General features: G+C 50.9%; 1 protein-coding gene across 1 annotated transcript in view; it reads left to right on the forward strand.

Annotated features, from left to right (window-relative positions):
- The window catches only part of mkxa (mohawk homeobox a), a gene marked incomplete at both ends in the record, with an annotated part of 23,428 nt that extends 6,571 nt beyond the window's left edge, over positions 1-16,857 (forward strand). Inside the window, 3 exons of the mRNA XM_084443461.1 lie at positions 1,530-1,880; positions 16,363-16,396; positions 16,623-16,857. Coding sequence (XP_084299587.1) covers positions 1,530-1,880; positions 16,363-16,396; positions 16,623-16,857 — 620 coding nt within the window. The remainder of the gene's footprint in view (positions 1-1,529; positions 1,881-16,362; positions 16,397-16,622) is intronic.
- Positions 16,858-18,604: the final 1,747 nt, after the last annotated feature.

Below are 18,604 nucleotides of genomic sequence, written 5' to 3' on the forward strand. Positions count from 1 at the left end.
AGCAGAGTATTTATTGCACGCACACACACACACACACACACACACACACACACACACACACACACACACACACAAACACACACACAAACACACACACACACACTTTCTCTCTTTCCTTCTGGAGAAAACTCCTTCTCTGACACACTCAAGCAGTACACACAAACAGAAACACACACACACACTGCGCTGGTGTCACTTTATGATCCCTAATTGTGTCTGTAAGGAGGAGTGAGGCGCTCCCGTGCGTCCAGGCTGGAATGCTCTGTGTTTGCATGATGTTCCCCAGCGTCCCCCTCTCTCTCTGGCCGTATAATAACACGGTACCAACACATAAAGTTATCCCCAGCCCTGCTATCCGTGTCCTGGCACACATTGTGTCCAACACGTTGGGTTCGCTGGATGATGTAGTGTCGTTTACAAGCCACAGTGGAACAGCCCCAGAAATCAGACCAGTCCAATCAAACCAGAGATTTGGACATCCCAAATGTTCACCCTCAGACAGAGGGGGTCATAATCCCAGGATCTGGCAAGACTTAAGAAGAAAAAAACCTATAATTAAGAAGTTTTCTGAGGTCTAGCGTGTTCTACAAGTAGTTCAGGGTTACATCCCAACATCTGAGGTGATATTCTTTCATCTGAGGTGATATTCTTTCGAATGCAGCCTTCCTCCCAAGTCCAATATCTAGCCCTGAAAGATCGGTGAGCAAAGCAAATATATCCATGTGGTTTTGATATATGTAAGCTATAATTATAATTTGGCGGAGACTGAATCAAAAGTCCGACCTGCCCAAATTACCCAATTACAGTCCTGGCACTCTGCGTCTGGAGAAGGAGGCTCTCTTGATTTCCCTCCCAAAGGAGAGCTGATTTTTCAACACCAGGTTTTATCTGCTGTATTTTCTTTCATCAGGTAAGGGGCCAATGCTTCAATTCAATCTCAGCCATACAGCTTCCTGGAAATTATTTATTTCTGCTGCAGAAAGAGAGAGCAGGGAGAGAGAGAGAGCAGCGAAAGAAAGAGAGCAGAGAGAGAGAGAGAGCAGAGAGAGGAAGAATAGCAGCAATGTGCTTTCTGATGGGGAGGAAATGGACTACCATCCGTTGCGGTTTCCCAACGCGTCTTAAAGCCTGATGGCTGAAGGTTCCTCCCTCCTCTCCCTCATCCTCCCTCCTCATCCTCCTTCCTCATCCTCTGCCCGCCCATCAAGACCTTGTTTTGGCACCCGCCAGTCCGTTCCAAACCTTACCCTTCTCGAAAACTTAAGCGAAACCAAAGCCTAAACTTTTCTTACACTTAGAAAAACAAATCCCCACCCTCGAAGCCCTGACCATCTTCCCACTAATTTGTAGTATTACATTCTTTGTACGGAAGATGATGTATAAATACAACTTGATTGATTAACAAGGGATGAACCGGCAACCCGGTGCCCAGATTAGCATGTAGCATCGCCCGTCTCTGGAACTCTCTGCGTAGCTGATTGTCCCCTTGTCCCCTGTCCCCCCTCTGTCCTCTCTCCACGGTGGTCTAGACGGCGAAAACCCCCAGCGCACGCAGACGAGCTCGGCTGAGTTCAGCAAGCCGATGTACCAGAGCGTGATCAAGAAGGAGGGGTCCGGCATGGGCATGGCCATGGGGATCGGGCCCGCCCTACGGGGCGCCGACGCCTCACTGGCCGAGGACTACGTGTCTCCGCCCAAGTACAAGAGCAGCCTGCTGCACCGGTACCTCAACGACTCGCTGCGCCACGTGATGGTGGCCAACGCCGTCATGGACGCCCGCAAGAGGAACCACTCGGGCTCCTTCAGCTCCAACGAGTACGACGACGAGCTTCTCTCGCCCTCCTCCTCGGACGCAGAGGCCAACTTTGTTTACCGGGCTGGTAAGGATCCACATTTCTCACATTCTTTCCCCTAAAAGTCGCTGGCCGCCTCCTTCTTTTACTTTTTTCTCTCCCTTTTTGTCCCCATCTGCACATTCTGTTTTCATTCTCACATCTGGTCCGTTTGGATGACATGTAGATGTTCCACTGCTCCTGTTCTCTTTTAGCCTGCTTATATTCTCTCTCTCCTTTCTCTCTCCTCTTCTCTCTCTCCTCTCTCTTCTCTCTCTCCTCTCTCTCTCCTCTCCATCTCTCTCCTCTCTCTCTCTCTCTCTCTCTCTCCCCTCTCTCCTCTCTCCATCTCTCTCTTCTCTCTATCTCTCCTCTCTCTCTCTCTCTCCTCTCTCCTCACTTATCATACCTAATTCTTCGTTTCACTAGTGCACAGTTCAATATGATACTAATGGCTACTAGTTTAATATAATACTAGTGGCTACCAGTTTAATATGATACTAGTGGCTACCAGTTCACACACACACACACACACACACACAGGAGAGACTTTCCTCATGCTATCTAACCCTCTAATGCCAAGCACCCTCAGGAAATCCTTACAGTACACCTTCCCTCTCTCCCTCCTCTCTCTCCTCTCCCCTCCTACTCCTCTCCCCCTCTCCTCCTTTCCTCCACCCCTCTCCCTCTTTCCCCCTCTTCCCCTCTCCCCCTCTCTCTCCTCCTCTTCCCCTCTCCCCCTCTCCTCCTCTTCCCCTCTTCCTCTCTCCTCCTCTTCCTCTCTCCTCCTCTTCCCCTCTCCCCCTCTCCCCCCTCTTCCTCTCTCCTCCTCTTCCACTCTCCCTCTCTCCTCCTCTTCCCGTCTCCCCCTCTCCCTATCTCCTCCTCTTCCCCTCTCCCCCCTCTCCCTCTCTCCCTCTTTCCTCCTCTCCTCTCCTCTCCTCTCTCTCTCTCTCTCCATGTCTCTTAGCAGGGGTTTACCAGTGCAGACACAACAAGGCCATGTGTAACATGCTCACACTTTGACTACTGTTTGGCATGCCTTTGATCTTACCATGAGGCAAGCGGGGTGTGTGTGTGTGTGCGTGCGTGTGTGTGTGTGCATGCGTGTGTGTGTGTGTGTGTGTGCATTCTCCAGCATGAGTCAGGCAGAAAGAGAGAGGAGCAAAAAAAGGCCTAAAAATAAAATCACTAAATCCAGAACAGTCTGGTCTCTCTGGAGCAGCACATGTTAGATCAGCGTGCGTGTCAGACACACCGTCAGGCCCGTGAGCTCTCAGTACTGGGCCAGCTAGCCCCGCTGCCTCTGGCCTGGTCCGATCTGGTCTGGTCTGGTCCGGTCTGGTCTGGTCTGGTCTGGTCTGGTCTGGTCCAGTCTGGCCCTGTCTGGCCCGGTCTGGTCTGGTCTGGTCCGGTCTGGCCCGGTCTGGTCTGGTCTGGTCTGGTCTGGTCTGGTCCAGTCTGGCCCTGTCTGGTCTGGTCTGGCCCGGTCTGGTCTGGTCAGCCCCGTAGCTGCGTTTGTTAGAACAGGTCTGGTGAGCCGTGGGCCCGGTTCACAGGTGCTGGTACCAATCAGGTCTAATCTCCACCAGCGCCGCCTCCAGCTCTTCATCAGCTCAGAACACCGGGCCTTTGTTCCAGAAGACTTCATAACTGATAATAATGTTTTCCCTCCTCCCTGTGTGAGGCTCAGGATGAGAGAAGGGCCGGGGGGGGGGTTCCTTCTACTTATGGACCAAGGTGTTTTACATTATCTCTGTGGGAAGGGAGGAGGAATTTGATGGTGTCTGAGTCAGAGGAGGAAGCTGAAGCACACGCCAGCGGTCACGACGGTTACCATCCTTAAAAATCCAGATCTCCCTCGGGGCCAGAAGGTCCAGCTGTCCCTCACTCTGACACACCTGCTGGGAATGGAGCTCGCCAGACAGACAGAGAATGGGGGGGGCTTAGTGTGTGTGTGTGTGTGTGCGTGTGTGTGTGTGTGTGTTTGTGTGTGTGCGTGTGTACTGTATGTGCGCGTGTGCGTGTCTGTGTCTGTATGTGTGTTCGTGCGGTGCGGGTGTCTGTGTGTGTGCGTGTCTGTGTGTGTGTGCGTGCGTGTGTGTGTGTGCGTGCGTGTGTGCGTGTCTGTGTGTGTGTGCGTGCGTGTGTGCGTGTCTGTGTGTGTGTGCGTGCGTGTGTGCGTGTCTGTGTGTGTGTGCGTGCGTGTGTGCGTGTCCAACTCCTCACAGATCTAATAAAAAAAACACAAAAATAAACTAAAGTAAGACGTAAGACTGTACCTGGCACAAACTATGTTTTAATAGAAACGAACTACTTTATCTCCATGGTAAATATAATGTCTTGGCTGACGTCTCATCTGGGGTTACTCCTGGGGTCTGGAGTCTTTACAAGTGAGAAGGCTCTGGAAAGTTCTCTGAGGCATGGACTCGCAGGAACACTCACGCGAACACCTGTCGGCCTAGCGCCCCCTCAACGCTGTCCAGTCTGAGCGCCGGGAGAAAAAAACCCAAATTACATTTTAATCATTTTAATTATTCATCTGATCTGGTTGTGGTAGGGAGAGAGAGAGGGCGGAGCTTGGGTTTTGCATCATTTCCTCTGGGAGCGTTCCCTCTCTCCCGCTTGTCTGGAAAGCTCCGGTGTTTTTGTAGTGGATGAATTTGACAGTTACAGAGTGTCCTTGTTTGAGCCACTGGGGATGTGTGTGTGAGAGAGAGAGTGAGAGAGAGAGAGAGATTTCTTGGCACCAGGGTTTTTGGCATCGATCCCTCCCTCTCTCCCTCACTGTTGATTGGCCCTGTCACAGGGGTGTTCCCAGTCTCACCAGAAGCTCATTGGTCAAATATCCAGGTGACTGGGAGCCAGGTGGTTAGATGATTCAAGATCCGTTTCAAGATCTGTTGAATCATCTGACCACGTCACTCCTGGACATTTCACTTCTCTAGTGATGCCGGGAACGCACCTCGGGCGGGGGGGACGGGGGACAGGAGGAGACGGCGGTGATTGGTCAGAGGCCGGTGTTATCTCTGACCTGCGGGGCCGGTCGGTCGGTCAGACGTGGCAGGGGATGTGGAGGCTGGTGGAGGCTGGCCTCCCTCTGTCCCCCGCCTCGCAGTGGAAAATTAAAAAGGCCCTCTGGCTCAAAGGAACACCCCACGAAAAAACCCTGTAGAGAATTTCATTGAAAACAAGGAGCGGTAGAATTCCAACATGCATGCCAGCGTTCGCATGCCAAATTACCCTTTAATGGGATATTAAATGGCAGGAATCTCACCGAATGTTTTCCTTCTTGCTCTGAACCAGATTTTGCCCCGTCCGATACGATATAGATCATTATACGCTGAATAATTCTGTGGAAGGGGAGAGAGGGAGATCTCGGTCGGACGTTGAACAGAGGTCTGACAAGCGGTCCGGTCTCCCGGTCCTGCTCTCGCTAGGCTGGGTGCAGCGTCGTCACATCACATAAATCACCATTATCTGGCTCCTAGATTTTGGATTGATTATGAAATTGAACTCTGCGTTAACGTATCTTTGAGATTGATTTATATATCAGTTTCCTGCGCAGTCGGAGTGTCCCACAAAGTTTCCAGAGATTTCCAGAGAGAGAGAGGGGGGGGATTGAAACAGTATTTCAGTCGATAAACCTTCAGTGGATAAACCTCGTATCATTTAAACTCCCTCATCATTTGCTGGCTGTTTGCTCGCCTTGTTTGTGGCTCCATTTTCCACTTCTAGCGCTCAAAAGCACGTTTTATTGGTTTAAATTTAGGCCGCCAAAACTTTGTTTTCATGCTGTCATTTTGAGAACACACTTCATTCCTGCTCAACTCTCAAACAGACATTTTGCACAAGATGTTCTGAGTCTGAGAGACACAGGCGGACACCTGGGTTTTATGGATGAGAGTGACTCATTACAAAGGCAGGCAAAATTTAACACATTTAAGCTGAGTCAGAAATATGATAAATGAAAACAGTAGTATTTGAAGGGACCACAGAGGCTCGTAAGGCATTTCGAATTAGGTCACAGTGAGAGCCAGAAGTTATTGAAACCAAGAGAATTGCACACTGTTTAAAAAACGCTTCAATCGATCTCTCTAAATGGGAAGCTTTTTTGCACCAGACTCTTGAAGTAGGTCCCTCAGAACGGGCAGTCTCTATATTTACACAAGTCTATGTAAGACCCCCGTCAGGTGGAAAGATCTAGAAAATCGTCTCGACATGTGGGCTTATTTGCGTTCATCTTTTTAATTTTTAATTTACTTTAATTTTACTTTGACGGTGTGACTTTGACTAATAAGCTACTCTGCTGTATATTGAATGGCTGTATTTGTGTAAGCTTTTCCACTAGGCTACTGTAACTCTATATCTAATATATACATGCAGCATATAACCATGGCCTCTCCAAACCCTCTCACCTCAGGGCTTTAAGAGACCAGTAACGAGCTACAGTGTAACGAGCTACAGAGCTACAGTAGCACAGCTATTAGTGGAAACTAGTGTATGATTTCAGTCAGAAGTGTCAGGGTACAGCGTTTGTTGAGTATGTAATTTAGTAAAACTGTATTATATGTTATAGCATAGCAGACCGGGAGAGATAGAACTGGGTTGGGCTGGATGACCGTGACAATAAGCCTGTGTGTGACAGTGATAGATGTGAGTTCCTCCCTCCATCCCTCCATCCATACCTCCCTCCCTCCCTCCATTCCTCCCTCCCTCCCTCCCTCCCTCCCTCCCATTATCCCTCCATCCATCTATCTCTCCATTCCTTCATCCCTCCATCTATCCATCAGTGTTTCTGTGTGTGTGTGTGTGTGCGTTGTGTGTGTGTGTTTTTACTCTAAAGGCTTGAATGAGTGAGTGAATAACTGTGTGTGTGTGCGCACGTGTTGTGTGTGTGTGTGTGTGTGTGTGTGTGTGCGCGTGTTGTGTGTGTGTTCTTACTCTAAAGGCTTGAATGAGTGAGTGAATAACTGTGTGTGTGTGCGCGTGTGTGTGTGTGTGTGCGTGTGTGAGGGGGCGGGGGGGCTGTGAGGGAAGTCCCCTTAGCAAAGTGGAGATGACTGTGCTGCATGTTGAAGAGCAGAAAGCGTCTCCCTGGGTGTGGAGGGGGGAGCGGTGCGCCCTCCAACGAGGGGGGGGGGGGGTAGCAGGCCTTCTTTTAGGATAGATGTTGGCCTCTAGCCATCTGACAGAAAACTGGGTGTGATTCAAACAGAAACAACGGCCGCAGAACGAGAGGAGGAACGAGAGAAAACGGAGAGGGGTAGAGAAGTGTGAACTGACAAACACTGGGTCGGTTCTGACAAATACCGGGCCGGTTCTGTTTACACCAGAGCTCCCAACATAGCGCTATGTGAGAGAGGATTAATGGCGTTCTCTCCAACCGATCGCTTTTTAATCATCAGTGTCGGGGGTTTGGGACCCGCTCAAATCTGCAGCCACACAACCCCAGCCCACAGCTGCCCCGACCGGCTCGCTCACAGCCAATCAGCTCATCAGAACACAGCTGCCCCGAACGGCTCGCTCACAGCCAATCAGCTCATCAGAACACAGCTGCCCTGATTGGCTCGCTCACAGCCACTGGGTATAAAACACTAATTGTTTCCATTGTAAAAACAGGGCCATGTCTAAAACTGTTGTCCCCGGCTTGTGAGTGTGTTCCCATGGGAGGGGGATGTTTAGGCTGGGGAACGACAGAGAGACAGAGAGAAAGAGAGAGAGATGGTGGGAGAGAAAGAGGGTGGGAGAGCTGGAGAGAGAGAGAGAGGGGAGAGAGAGGATGGGGAGAGAGAGGGCGGAGAGAAAGAGGAGGGAGGGAGAGAGAGGGGAGAGAGATGGAGAGAGGGAGAGAAAAAGGGGAGAAAGACAGAAAGGGAGTGAGAGAAAGAGAAAGAGAGGGAGGTTTCATGAAAGATGAAAGGTGTGACGTGCGGAGGTCTGAAAGGCGCATCATGGCGGCCTGTGCTGAACGAGAGGAGCCGGGGGGACCGGAAACATAATGATGCAGAATGCACAGCAAACATGTCATTTGGGTTCCAAGTCCAGAAAGGGCTATTCTAGTCCAGGAAAACGCTTAAAGAATCCAAGCAAACTGTGTTTACACTAGACATGGTCAGTCGTTCTTACTTTTTCTCAGCGCTTTTTTTTTTTTTTGCGTGTGGCAGACATATCGTCCGTTTGCCTCTCATGTTGCTGTTGATAAGCTTGATGGTGGACGCAATTTAGAGAGATGTCGTGGTTTGGTTCGTACCCATTCAGAGGAGCGTTGGTGTTTGGTTTGTACCCATTCAAAGGAGCGTTGGTGTTTGGTTTGTACCCATTCAGAGGAGCGTTGGTGTTTGGTTTGTACCCATTCAGAGGAGCGTTGGTGTTTGGTTTGTACCCATTCAAAGGAGCGTTGGTGTTTGGTTTGTACCCATTCAAAGGAGCGTTGGTGTTTGGTTTGTACCCATTCAGAGGAGCGTTGGTGTTTGGTTTGTACCCATTCAGAGGAGCGTTGGTGTTTGGTTTGTACCCATTCAAAGGAGCGTTGGTGTTTGGTTTGTACCCATTCAAAGACGTGGCCGGGTGCTGGAAGTACGTGCCGCTTGAGACGGACCGCTGGGACCGGAGCTCCTCTCCCGACCCGGGACTCTCTCTCCCGCTCTGGTGATGACGAGCGTTTCCGTGCCAACCATCTGCGGCAGACGTATAAATGTCCGTCAGGCGAATCTGGTCCTCGGCCTCCCAGTGACACGGCTGCTGGTGAGGGTCAGGGCTGCTCTCTCTTAGTTCATGCTACCTGGCGGTATCGCAACACACACACGCAGACACACACACACGCACATGCAGACAGACAGACAGACAGACTCACACACACACACACAGACTGACAGACAGACTCACACACACGCAGACAGACAGACACACACACGCACACACACAGACTGACAGACTCACACACACATGTGCAGACACACACACACGCACGTGCAGACAGACAGACATACACACACGCGCAGACACACGCAGACAGACAGACTCACACACACACACGCGCAGACACACACGCACGCGCAGACAGACAGACACACACACATGCACACACACAGACTGACAGACTCAGTCAGACTCACACACACACACATGCGCAGAGACACACGCACGTGCAGACAGACAGACATACACACACACGCGCAGACACACGCAGACAGACAGACTCACACACACGCACAGACACACACGCAGACAGACACACACACACACACACAAACACACACACACACACACCGGGCACACAAGGGAGAGTCTTAACAAGCTATTTACTTTCTCATTGAGTGGTACTCCAGCACACTCATTTGGTTGGTTTATGTGCCGTGATCAGGCTGTTTACAGCCGCCCGTAAACAAATGTCTGCCGGAGCGTTCTACCCACAGACAAACTGCTATTATTCCATCATCTCCAGAGACGGAGCGGGATCCTCATTTAGGGGTCCTCGTTATCTTTCCTCAACCCGGGGCCTCAGCGCCGTGTCGCCGTGTCATCTGCCTCCCAGACGTGGAGAGAGAACAGACCGGAGAGAGACGAGCAGAGAGAGAACAGACTGGAGAGAGACGCGCAGCGCCCTCAGCCCCGTATCGTTTCAAGACTTGGATTCAACCCTGGCTGTCGAGTTGCAGCCTGGTACCATAAAAAAGGCTCTGTGTGCAGAAGCTTAACCTGTAGCAACAACGCCAATATCCAATAACACAGTTGGTGCAAATGATAGAAATAACTACCACAGCTTGACCACAGGAACATTGCCCACGTTCTGTGGGTTCTATAAAAACCCAGGACATAGTGCAGATATTCCTTATTAGCTTTATTATTCAGTGAAAACTGTTGAATAATTACAGGCATGTTATTGTAGTTACATGGTCTGGATTGGACACCAGGACTGTACTAGTACACTAGTCAGTATGGACTGGTTTGGACACCAGGACTGTACTAGTGCACTAGTCAGTATGGACTTGTGTTGTGTAAAACACAGGAATCATGAGCATGCAGAATGTTCCATAAGCTGCTTGATTTCCATTTCTGTTTCAAGGATTTTCAAGGATTCAAGGATATTTATTTATCATACTGGACAAGATACAGGTCCAATGAAATACTCGTGTCTCATGGTCATTTTACTAGCGTTTGGTGAACTTTCCCTCTTCTGCTTAAGCAGACAGCACACACACATTTTCCATAGTCCCTCCGAAGCCTGTGTGTTGGGCTGTCTGGATGGCAGTACAGTGGAGTACCAGAGTGGGCCCTGAAGCCCCAGCCTCGCCTAGCTCCCCTCCCCAGAGAGGGAGAGAGGGGGGGGGGCAGGGCGGGGACGGTGTAGCCCGGGTCCTGCAGGGCGAGGTGTGCCAGTTTGCACCCTAACTTCATTCACAGACTCTCCTTGACATTATAAAAAAGTACAGACCGTAAGAAGAAAGAACAGAAAAATAAGCGTCTGTAGCCAAGCCTTAGTATGTGAGGAGTGACATTCCTGACCTGCCAGACTTTCCCTCCCTCTCTCTCCTCTCTCTCTCTCCCTCTCTCCTCCCTCTCTCCCTCTCTCCCTCTCTCTCTCTCTCAGTCCCAGTCAGAGCCAACCCTCTTATAAGAGCAGTGCCGGAGTGGATGAATGATACAGTACATGTCCAGACAGTACTCACTCCCAGTTGAGCTGCCATAATCCTGCAAAAATGTGCTAGAAGACAATTTGTAATACAATTACTCAATTTTGTGCCCATTCAGGTTACAAGACTAATAAGAGTTTGGGTCTGTTACCGGCATCAAGGGTGTCTCACGCTGAGCGTTCTGCTGAAATCTTGTTTTTTTTGTGCTTGAACACTCTTTCTCTGTCCAACATGGCAGCCACCGGCATGACTCATCCTCCTGAGTCACGCCTCTGATTGGCCTGCCAGGGTCAGGCGGGGTCACATGACTACACAATGATGGCAGGCTGTCCTCTTGTCTTATTGGTCAGCTGACCTGGGGCCCAATCACAGGGGGAGGTAGTGATTGCGTCTCATCCATCTGCATCTGCTTGTTTCTCTCTGTATGGATTTCAAGGAACTGAAACGGAGGAGTGGACTGAGCTCACTAACTGTGTGTGAGTGAGTGTGTGCACTTCTGTGTGTGTGTGTGTTTACGTGTGTTTATTTGTCTACTAATTCAGCACAGCCTCTGGTTAGTACAGTGACAGCTGCTGTGTTTATTGTTGTGTTGCTAACAACAGCAGCAGCTGGCAATGATGACACGCACCCATCACGGCTCTCCCGCCTTCCAGCAGGTGTACTCTGTCTCTCCTTCTCTCATCTGTCTTCAACAGCTTGTTTTCTCTCCTTTTTCCAACGTTTTCTCTCACTTTTCATTCTAGCAGCGCCCCCCACCCCTTTCTCTTTCTCTCTCTCTCTCTCTCTCTCTCTCTCTCTCTCTCCCGCCGTGATGTTAAGTGTCCAAAGTATTTTCGGACTTTCAACTCAACGCCAAACCCCATCAGCCATCTCTCTTCCCCCTCGGCGATCTTGAAGCACGTGAAGCCCCAGCGTCTGTCAGTAGAGCCGAAAGGCAACAGAACAGTAGACTGACTTCCAGTAGCAAAGAAGTTACACAGGAAGAAAAAAACACAAAGAAAGGAAGAAAAAATAGGTCTTGCTATGATTTATTGACGATTTATAGTTTCTTTGGCAAGATGATTGTTTTAAAAAATCTGAGTTTGAGATGTTTTAGGCAGCAGGGATTGGAAATAGGAGTTTTGCGTGAGGTGGTCCAAGTCCAGGTTCCAGGTCCAGGTTTCGGGGGGGGGGGGGGGGGGGCTGTTCTGGCTGGGTGGGGGCCTGGTCGGGGGGAGGGAGGGGGTTGTGACGCGTGTGGCCACGCCCTATCCCAGCCTGCAGGATGAGCCGTCACACAAACATGGCTTTTATAGGAGACAATGGCATCTGGACACTGGCTGGCTCACACCAGACTCCACAAAGACACACTGCTCTCAAACACACACACACACTCACACACACACACTCACACACACACACACTCACACACACACACACTCACACACACACACACACACACTCACACACACACACACACACACTCACAGAAAACCTACTGCCTCGCCAAACGGTCACATACTGTACTGTTCTCTCCCTACCAGACAGAGCGGAGCAGACGGGTCCGGAGCGTGAGCGCTGTACTCTGCCACGCCCCCTAATCCCATGTCGGGCATCTTATTGTTTTTTTTGTCTTAAGGTGGCGGTCGTCGCTAGCAACCGATCCCATCCTCTGACAGACGCAGCAGTAAACGGCCTAGTATGCAACAGCAGTGCAGCGCAAGACAACAATAGTACAGTAACTGGTGTGTAATTACAGTACTAAACGTATTACACAGAGCAGAGAGCTGCGTCTTAATCAGCCGCTGGTTCTAATCAGGGACTAGGTGGAGATGCAGGTTCCGTGTCTGCAGAACGTATCTGTGTAACGTACACTTCCACCGCTCCAGGAGATGAGCACCTGATACTGCCTAGAGTCTCCAGGAGGCAGAGAGCTGATCTGGAAAGGAGAAAGAATGAGAAGAAAGAAAAAAATAAACTGTAATAATTTCAAGATTTGTAAGTGACCTGTGAAGCAGTGGAAGGAGAAATGCTTGTTCTTGACACACAGCAGATGAGGTTTTTCCCTCACAAAAGGGAAAGAGGGAAACATAATTGCGTTTGTTTTGGCCGGGCCGCATGAGAACAGTCAATCTCCAGCACCTGAAACGCCACGCGTTAGCGCTAGTCACTCGGGCTAGAATTGAACTACCCCGCGTTAGTGCTAGTCACTCAGGCTAGAGTTGAACCACCCCGCGTTAGCGCTAGTCACTTGGGCTAGAGTTGAAACAGAGGAGCGTTAGCGCTAGTCACTCAGGCTAGAGTTGAACCACCCCGCGTTAGCGCTAGTCAGTCTGGCTAGAGTTGAACCACCCCGCGTTAGCGCTAGTCACTTGGGCTAGAGGTGAAACAGAGGAGCGTTAGCGCTAGTCACTCGGGCTAGAGTTGAACCACCCCGCTTTAGTGCTAGTCACTCGGGCTAGAGTTGAACCACCCCGCTTTAGCACTAGTCACTCGGGCTAGAGTTGAACCACCCCGCGTTAGCGCTAGTCACTCGGGCTAGAGTTGAACCAGCCCGCGTTAGTGCTAGTCACTCGGGCTAGAGTTGAACCAGCCCGCTTTAGTGCTAGTCACTCGGGCTAGAGTTGAACCACCCCGCGTTTGCGCTAGTCACTTGGGCTAGAGTTGAACCAGCCCGCGTTAGCGCTAGTCACTCGGGCTAGAGTTGAACCACCCCGCTTTAGCGCTAGTCACTTGGGCTAGAGTTGAACCACCCCGCTTTAGCGCTAGTCACTTGGGCTAGAGTTGAACCACCCCACGTTAGCACTAGTCACTCGGACTAGAGTTGAAACAGAGGAGCGGAGAGATGGACTGATAGAGGGAAAAGAGAGGAGAGAGATGGATGGATGATAAAGAGCTAGGGGAGAAAGAGTGAGAGAGAAGGAGGGAAGGAATGAAGGAATGAAGGAGAGAGAGAGGTAGAGAGACGGGGGGGGTGATGGTATGGTACTGATATAAAAAAGAGAAGGGAGAGAGAGAGAGGAAAAGGAGGAGAGGAAAGGAGAGAGACTCAGAGATGAATCAAGATAAGAAGACCAAGGTAGTGAAAGGAGAGCAGGAAGATGGGGCCAGCAGACTGGAGAATGGGAGGATATTACTGGCATCTTCTAAACAACTGAAACCTGAAATCCCTGCAGTGCCGTAGCTGGGGTTTGTTCTGCATTGCAATCAAGTCCTGCCCCCTCCCTCTCTCTCTCTCCGTCTCTCTCTCTCTGTCTCCCTCTCTCTCTCTCCGTCTCTCTCTCTGTCTCTCTCTCTCCCTCTCTCTCTCTCCCTCTCTCTCTCCGTCTCTCTCTCTCTCTCCGTCTCTCTCTCTCTCTGTCTCTCTCTCTCCCTCTCTGTCTCTCCCTCTCTCTGTCTCTCTGTCTCTCTCTCTCTCTGTCTCTCTCTTTCTCTCCCTCTCTCTCTCTCTGTCTCTCTCTCTCTCTCTCTCTCTCACTCTCTCTGTCTCTCTCGACACCCCCCTCTGGGTTTCTTGGAGATAACCCCCCCCCCCCTCCCTCTCTCTTTGGACTAGAACTTCTTCTGGAGGAATGGGACACAACAGGAAGTTTCCTAATCAGCCTGGAGATTCTGCTGGCCTGAACTGTCATCGCGGGTCACGGCACAGGCGGACGCTTTCTGGAACGCTTTCTGTGTGTGTGTGTGTGTGTGTGTGTGTGTGTGTGTGTGTGTGTGTGAGGCGTTGGGAATGATTAGGTGCCTGTTTGGCTCCTCGGGAGTCTGGACGGCGGATTTAGGGCTTAGGAAACTGAGAGGGTTGAGGTGAGGGGCGGCGACGCGTGACGGCGAAATCTGTCTGTCCTTCCTCCGGTGGCGCGGGGGGACGGGGGGAGGGGTGTACAGAGATGAAGGACAGGTCTTTCCACAGCTGTGAGGAGGGAGAGAGAGACTCCCCTCTTGTCTCTCGTCGCGCGTGTCCTCCTGCGACCTTCTTTGACGTGTAACAAGCGGCGGTGCCTGGGCTCGTCAGGGGGGACGTGTCAGCTGGGGCTGTGTCAGCCGCGAGCTCGTTAGAACCAGCGTTACTCCACCAGACGCTCTCTCTTTATGGGGGAATGTGGGGCGGGCAGCGAGGTATCTCTGGGCAGTCTGTGTGTGCGTGCGTGTGTGTGTTTGTTTGTTGTGTGTAGGTGTGTATGTGTGTTTGGTTCTGTGTGTGTGTATGTCTGTGTTTGTGTATGTGTGTGTGTGTGTGTGTGTGTTTGTTTCTGTGTTTGTGTGTGTGTGTATTTGGTTCTGTGTGTGTGCGCCTCTGTGGGGGACTTGTAATTATCCTAAATGAAAGCAGCTGAACTCCACATGAGACCACCTCACCTCCATCAGCTCTGCACGGCTCCGATGCCTCAGCCAATCACTGAGCAGATTTACTACCTGAGCAAAGGATGCTGGGAGATGATGCTGCTCATAAAGATGGAAACTAGTTTGTCCTGTAGTCCACACCTGAGCCTTCCTGCACCATTAGCAGTAAACCAACTACTACCAGATACTACTTTTCTTTTTACTGCCGGGTCATCATCATCATCGGGTCGTCCACAGACGGGCCTCCCATCGTTGTCTCCCGGTCCTCCACACACCTGGTCATCTCATCAGTGGTCTCCACTCCCGCATCTATCTTGATTATGTCCGCCAATGTTTTGGTAGGACGTCCTCGCGACCTGCGTCCGCGCCATGGAGATGGCTCCCATAACGCCGGCTCGCTGTCCAGAAGCTCACGGTGTCTGTAGCAGTGCCCAGCCAGCCTCGTTCTCCTCGCTGCTATCTTCCCACTCACCCTTGACCTCTCTCCGTACAGATCTTCAATGCCGCGCTGATATACTGATACTAGTTTACCTGGTGTGTTCTGCTGGGGTGAACCGTAACACTGAGCCTTTTCTCAATCTCTTGGCTGAGTTCTAATGCTCTAAGCTCCCTGGCAGGTTGTTTAATGATGGGGCGTGACCCGAAGCTTCGCTGGCAGAAAACCCACATGCTCTGGTCTCCTCTGCGCTATGGGCCCGGCAGGCTGGTGTCAATATCATCCTCACCTCTTATATCCATGATACTAAAACCCCTGGAACACCGGACACACACACACACACACACACACACACATCCCCAGGCCTGTTTCCAGCATCCTAAATCCCTCTCTCTCTCCTCTTCCGTACCTGGGGGGGGCCGGACTGGAACCGTCCACGCCCTCAACACAGTCAACATTAGGTGTGGAACTCGATGTGGGACTAAACTGTGGTTGTGTTCCAGTGTTTAATGACCTCACTATTCTGTGTTAATGTGTTTCAGATGGGATATATAGCGCTCCCTTTTTAACAGCAAAGTGTACTTTCTGAGTATCGTTCTCCATCTTTATCACTTTATATATCTCTCTCCCCCTCCTCTCTCTCACCTCCCCTCTCTCTATCTCTCTCTCACTCTCTCTCTCTCTCTCTCTCTATCTATCTCTCTATCTCTCTCTATCTCTGTCTCTCTCTCTCTCTCTCTCTCTCTATCTCTCTCTGTCTCTCTCTGTCTCTCTCTATCTCTCTCTATCTCTCTGTCTCTTTTGTTCAGCTGCTGTTTTCCGTCTCATTCTCTCCGAAAGCACAATCCAAACATTGAATCTCATTTGTTTTCAAACAAAATATCAGATAATGGAGTTTATGACTCATGGGAAATATATTCAGATTGATCCTATTATTCACTGTATTTCACTGCCTTCATAAGTTCCTCCAGCGCATCTGAATCAAGAAAGCAACATGTGCGTTTGCTCAGCAGGAGAGTGTGTACAGACCACGACCACACACACACACACACGCACACACTCTCCTCTGAAGCCCTTCATTAATCCTCATTGACCCTGGTTCATGGGGATATTAATAATTCTTCTCTTGTGCTTTCAGAAACCATGGAGCATGGATCAAGTAAATGTGACAAGTGAGTCTTTTTTACATGTTAAAGCTTGTGTTTACATGCTACTACTGGACTTATATCACAATACTGCTTATCAACCACCCACAGTCTGCTACTGTAACTGTGCGTGTGTGTGTGTGTGTGTGTGTGTTTGTGTGTGTGTGTTTCTGCATGTGTGTTCTTGTGTGTGTATTTGTGTGTGTGTGCTTGTGTGTGTGTGTGTGTGCGTGCATGTGTCTTCCCCCGGTAGCGGCGGCGGCATGGTCTGTGGGGGCGTGGCCTGTGGGGGTGTGGCCCTCCAGAGGGAGAAGGCGCGGGGGAAAGACGAGACGTACTGGAGGGAGATCAACGCCGCCATGGCGCTGACCAACCTGGCGCACGCCAAGGACGGCCCCGCCCCCGGCACCACCAGCTGCATCATCCAGAAGTCCTCCCACATATCAGAGATCAAGACTGTCAAAGTGCCCCTGGGGCAGAAGTACTAGCCCCGCCCCCCGGGTTCACGCTTCGCCAACCCCACCTCTATGCAAAACATTCCTGTTTGAAAGCTCGCGGCTTCGTACGAGACAAGAGAACAACAACCGGCTTCTTCTTTTGGTTTTGTTGATGTCGTGTAGCTAACGTGCGAATGAAGACAGACCGACGGACGGTGTTTTTTTTAAACCGTCTGTCGGTGCCTTCGCCCGCACACGCATTAGACAAGTGTTGATGATCGTTAACTGCAGTATAAAAGACACTTTTGTAATGTTAACTTATTTGATGAATTCTGATTTTTGTTTTTATACTATTACGAAATTTGTGCCAAAGTGCCTTTTTTTGGAAGCACCACACCCCCGTTAATGTACAGTACTAATGTACAGTACTAATGTTCAGTATTCCAGTGCCTCCCCGATTGTGAAGGACTTTGTGAACAGAGGAGCGAGGAGGGGAAACCATGCCTGTTAGTTAGAGAGGAGTTTTCCAAACGATCCCTCCCTCCTCCCCCTCCTCTCTCTCCTCCCCCACATGTGCCTTAGTGGGTGTGTCAGCCCACCATCTTAGTTATAGCTAACCTTAAATAACATCCTCTACAGCTCTCTTTTATCAACACACACACACACACACACACACACACACACTGAAAGAATCCCCCGGTCAAAGCAGCAGCGTCTCCTTGGGCCTGTCTTGCTTTGTCTCTGTCCTTCATTAGGACTGTAAATATGACGCTGTTATGTCTCGGCCTGACCCCACCTCCCACCCGCCAACAATAACTGTGAACACACAGATAAGGTCATCCAGCCCTCGCACCAGGGCCTCCACCTGCAGCCAGGGCCCCCACCTGCAGCCAGGGCCCCCACCTGAAACCAAGGCCTCCACCTCCAGGCAGGGCCCCCACCTCCATCTGCAGCCAGGGCCCCCAACTCCACCTCCAGGCAGGGCCTCCACCTCCAGGCAGGGCCTCCACCTGCACCTCCAGCCAGGGCCTCCACCTGCAGCCAGGGCCTCCACCTCCAGGCAGGGCCTCCACCTGCAGCCAGGGCCTCCACCTCCAGGCAGGGCCTCCACCTCCAGCCAGGCCTCCACCTCTAGCGAGTTTCTCTCTCCACCCTCAGCCTTGCTTCTTATTACCACCAGGAAGGATTCCTTCTTATCAGGGCTGCAAAAACACAAGCAAATGTTGAACTTGTTGCACCCAATAAAGTCACACTCACACGTGAGCTGACACACACGCACACCGCACACACATACGCACACCGCACACACATGCACACACACACACACACACACACAGGCACACATATTTTGAGCTGACACACACACATGCATACACACACACACAGATTTTGAGGTTTGGTACTGTCTCCGTTTGAACAAAGAGGACCATGACCTAAAGGGATGTTTTTGTTACTTGTTATCATTGTTGTTTTGTATGAACAATGTTGCCGTTCCACATGTCCTCTTAGAATAAGGTACTCCAGAGTGAGAGTCCTCCCCCACCTCTCCCTCTCTCTCTCTCTCTCTCCCCCTCTCTAGCTCTCTCCCTCTCTCTCTCCCTCTCTAGCTCTCTCCCTCTCTCTCTCCCTCTCTCTCTCTCTCTCTCTCTCTCCCTCTCCCTCTCTTTCTATCTCTCTCTCTCCCTCTCTCTCTCCCTCTCTCTCTCTCTCTCTCCCTCTCCCTCTCTCTCCCTCTCTCTCTCTCTCTCTCTCTCTCCCTCTCTCTCTCTCTCCAGCCCACAGGCTGCCCTGTCCTCCC

This window comes from Borostomias antarcticus (assembly GCF_949987555.1).
Source record: "Borostomias antarcticus genome assembly, chromosome: 9".
Taxonomy (NCBI): Eukaryota; Metazoa; Chordata; class Actinopteri; order Stomiiformes; family Stomiidae; genus Borostomias; species Borostomias antarcticus.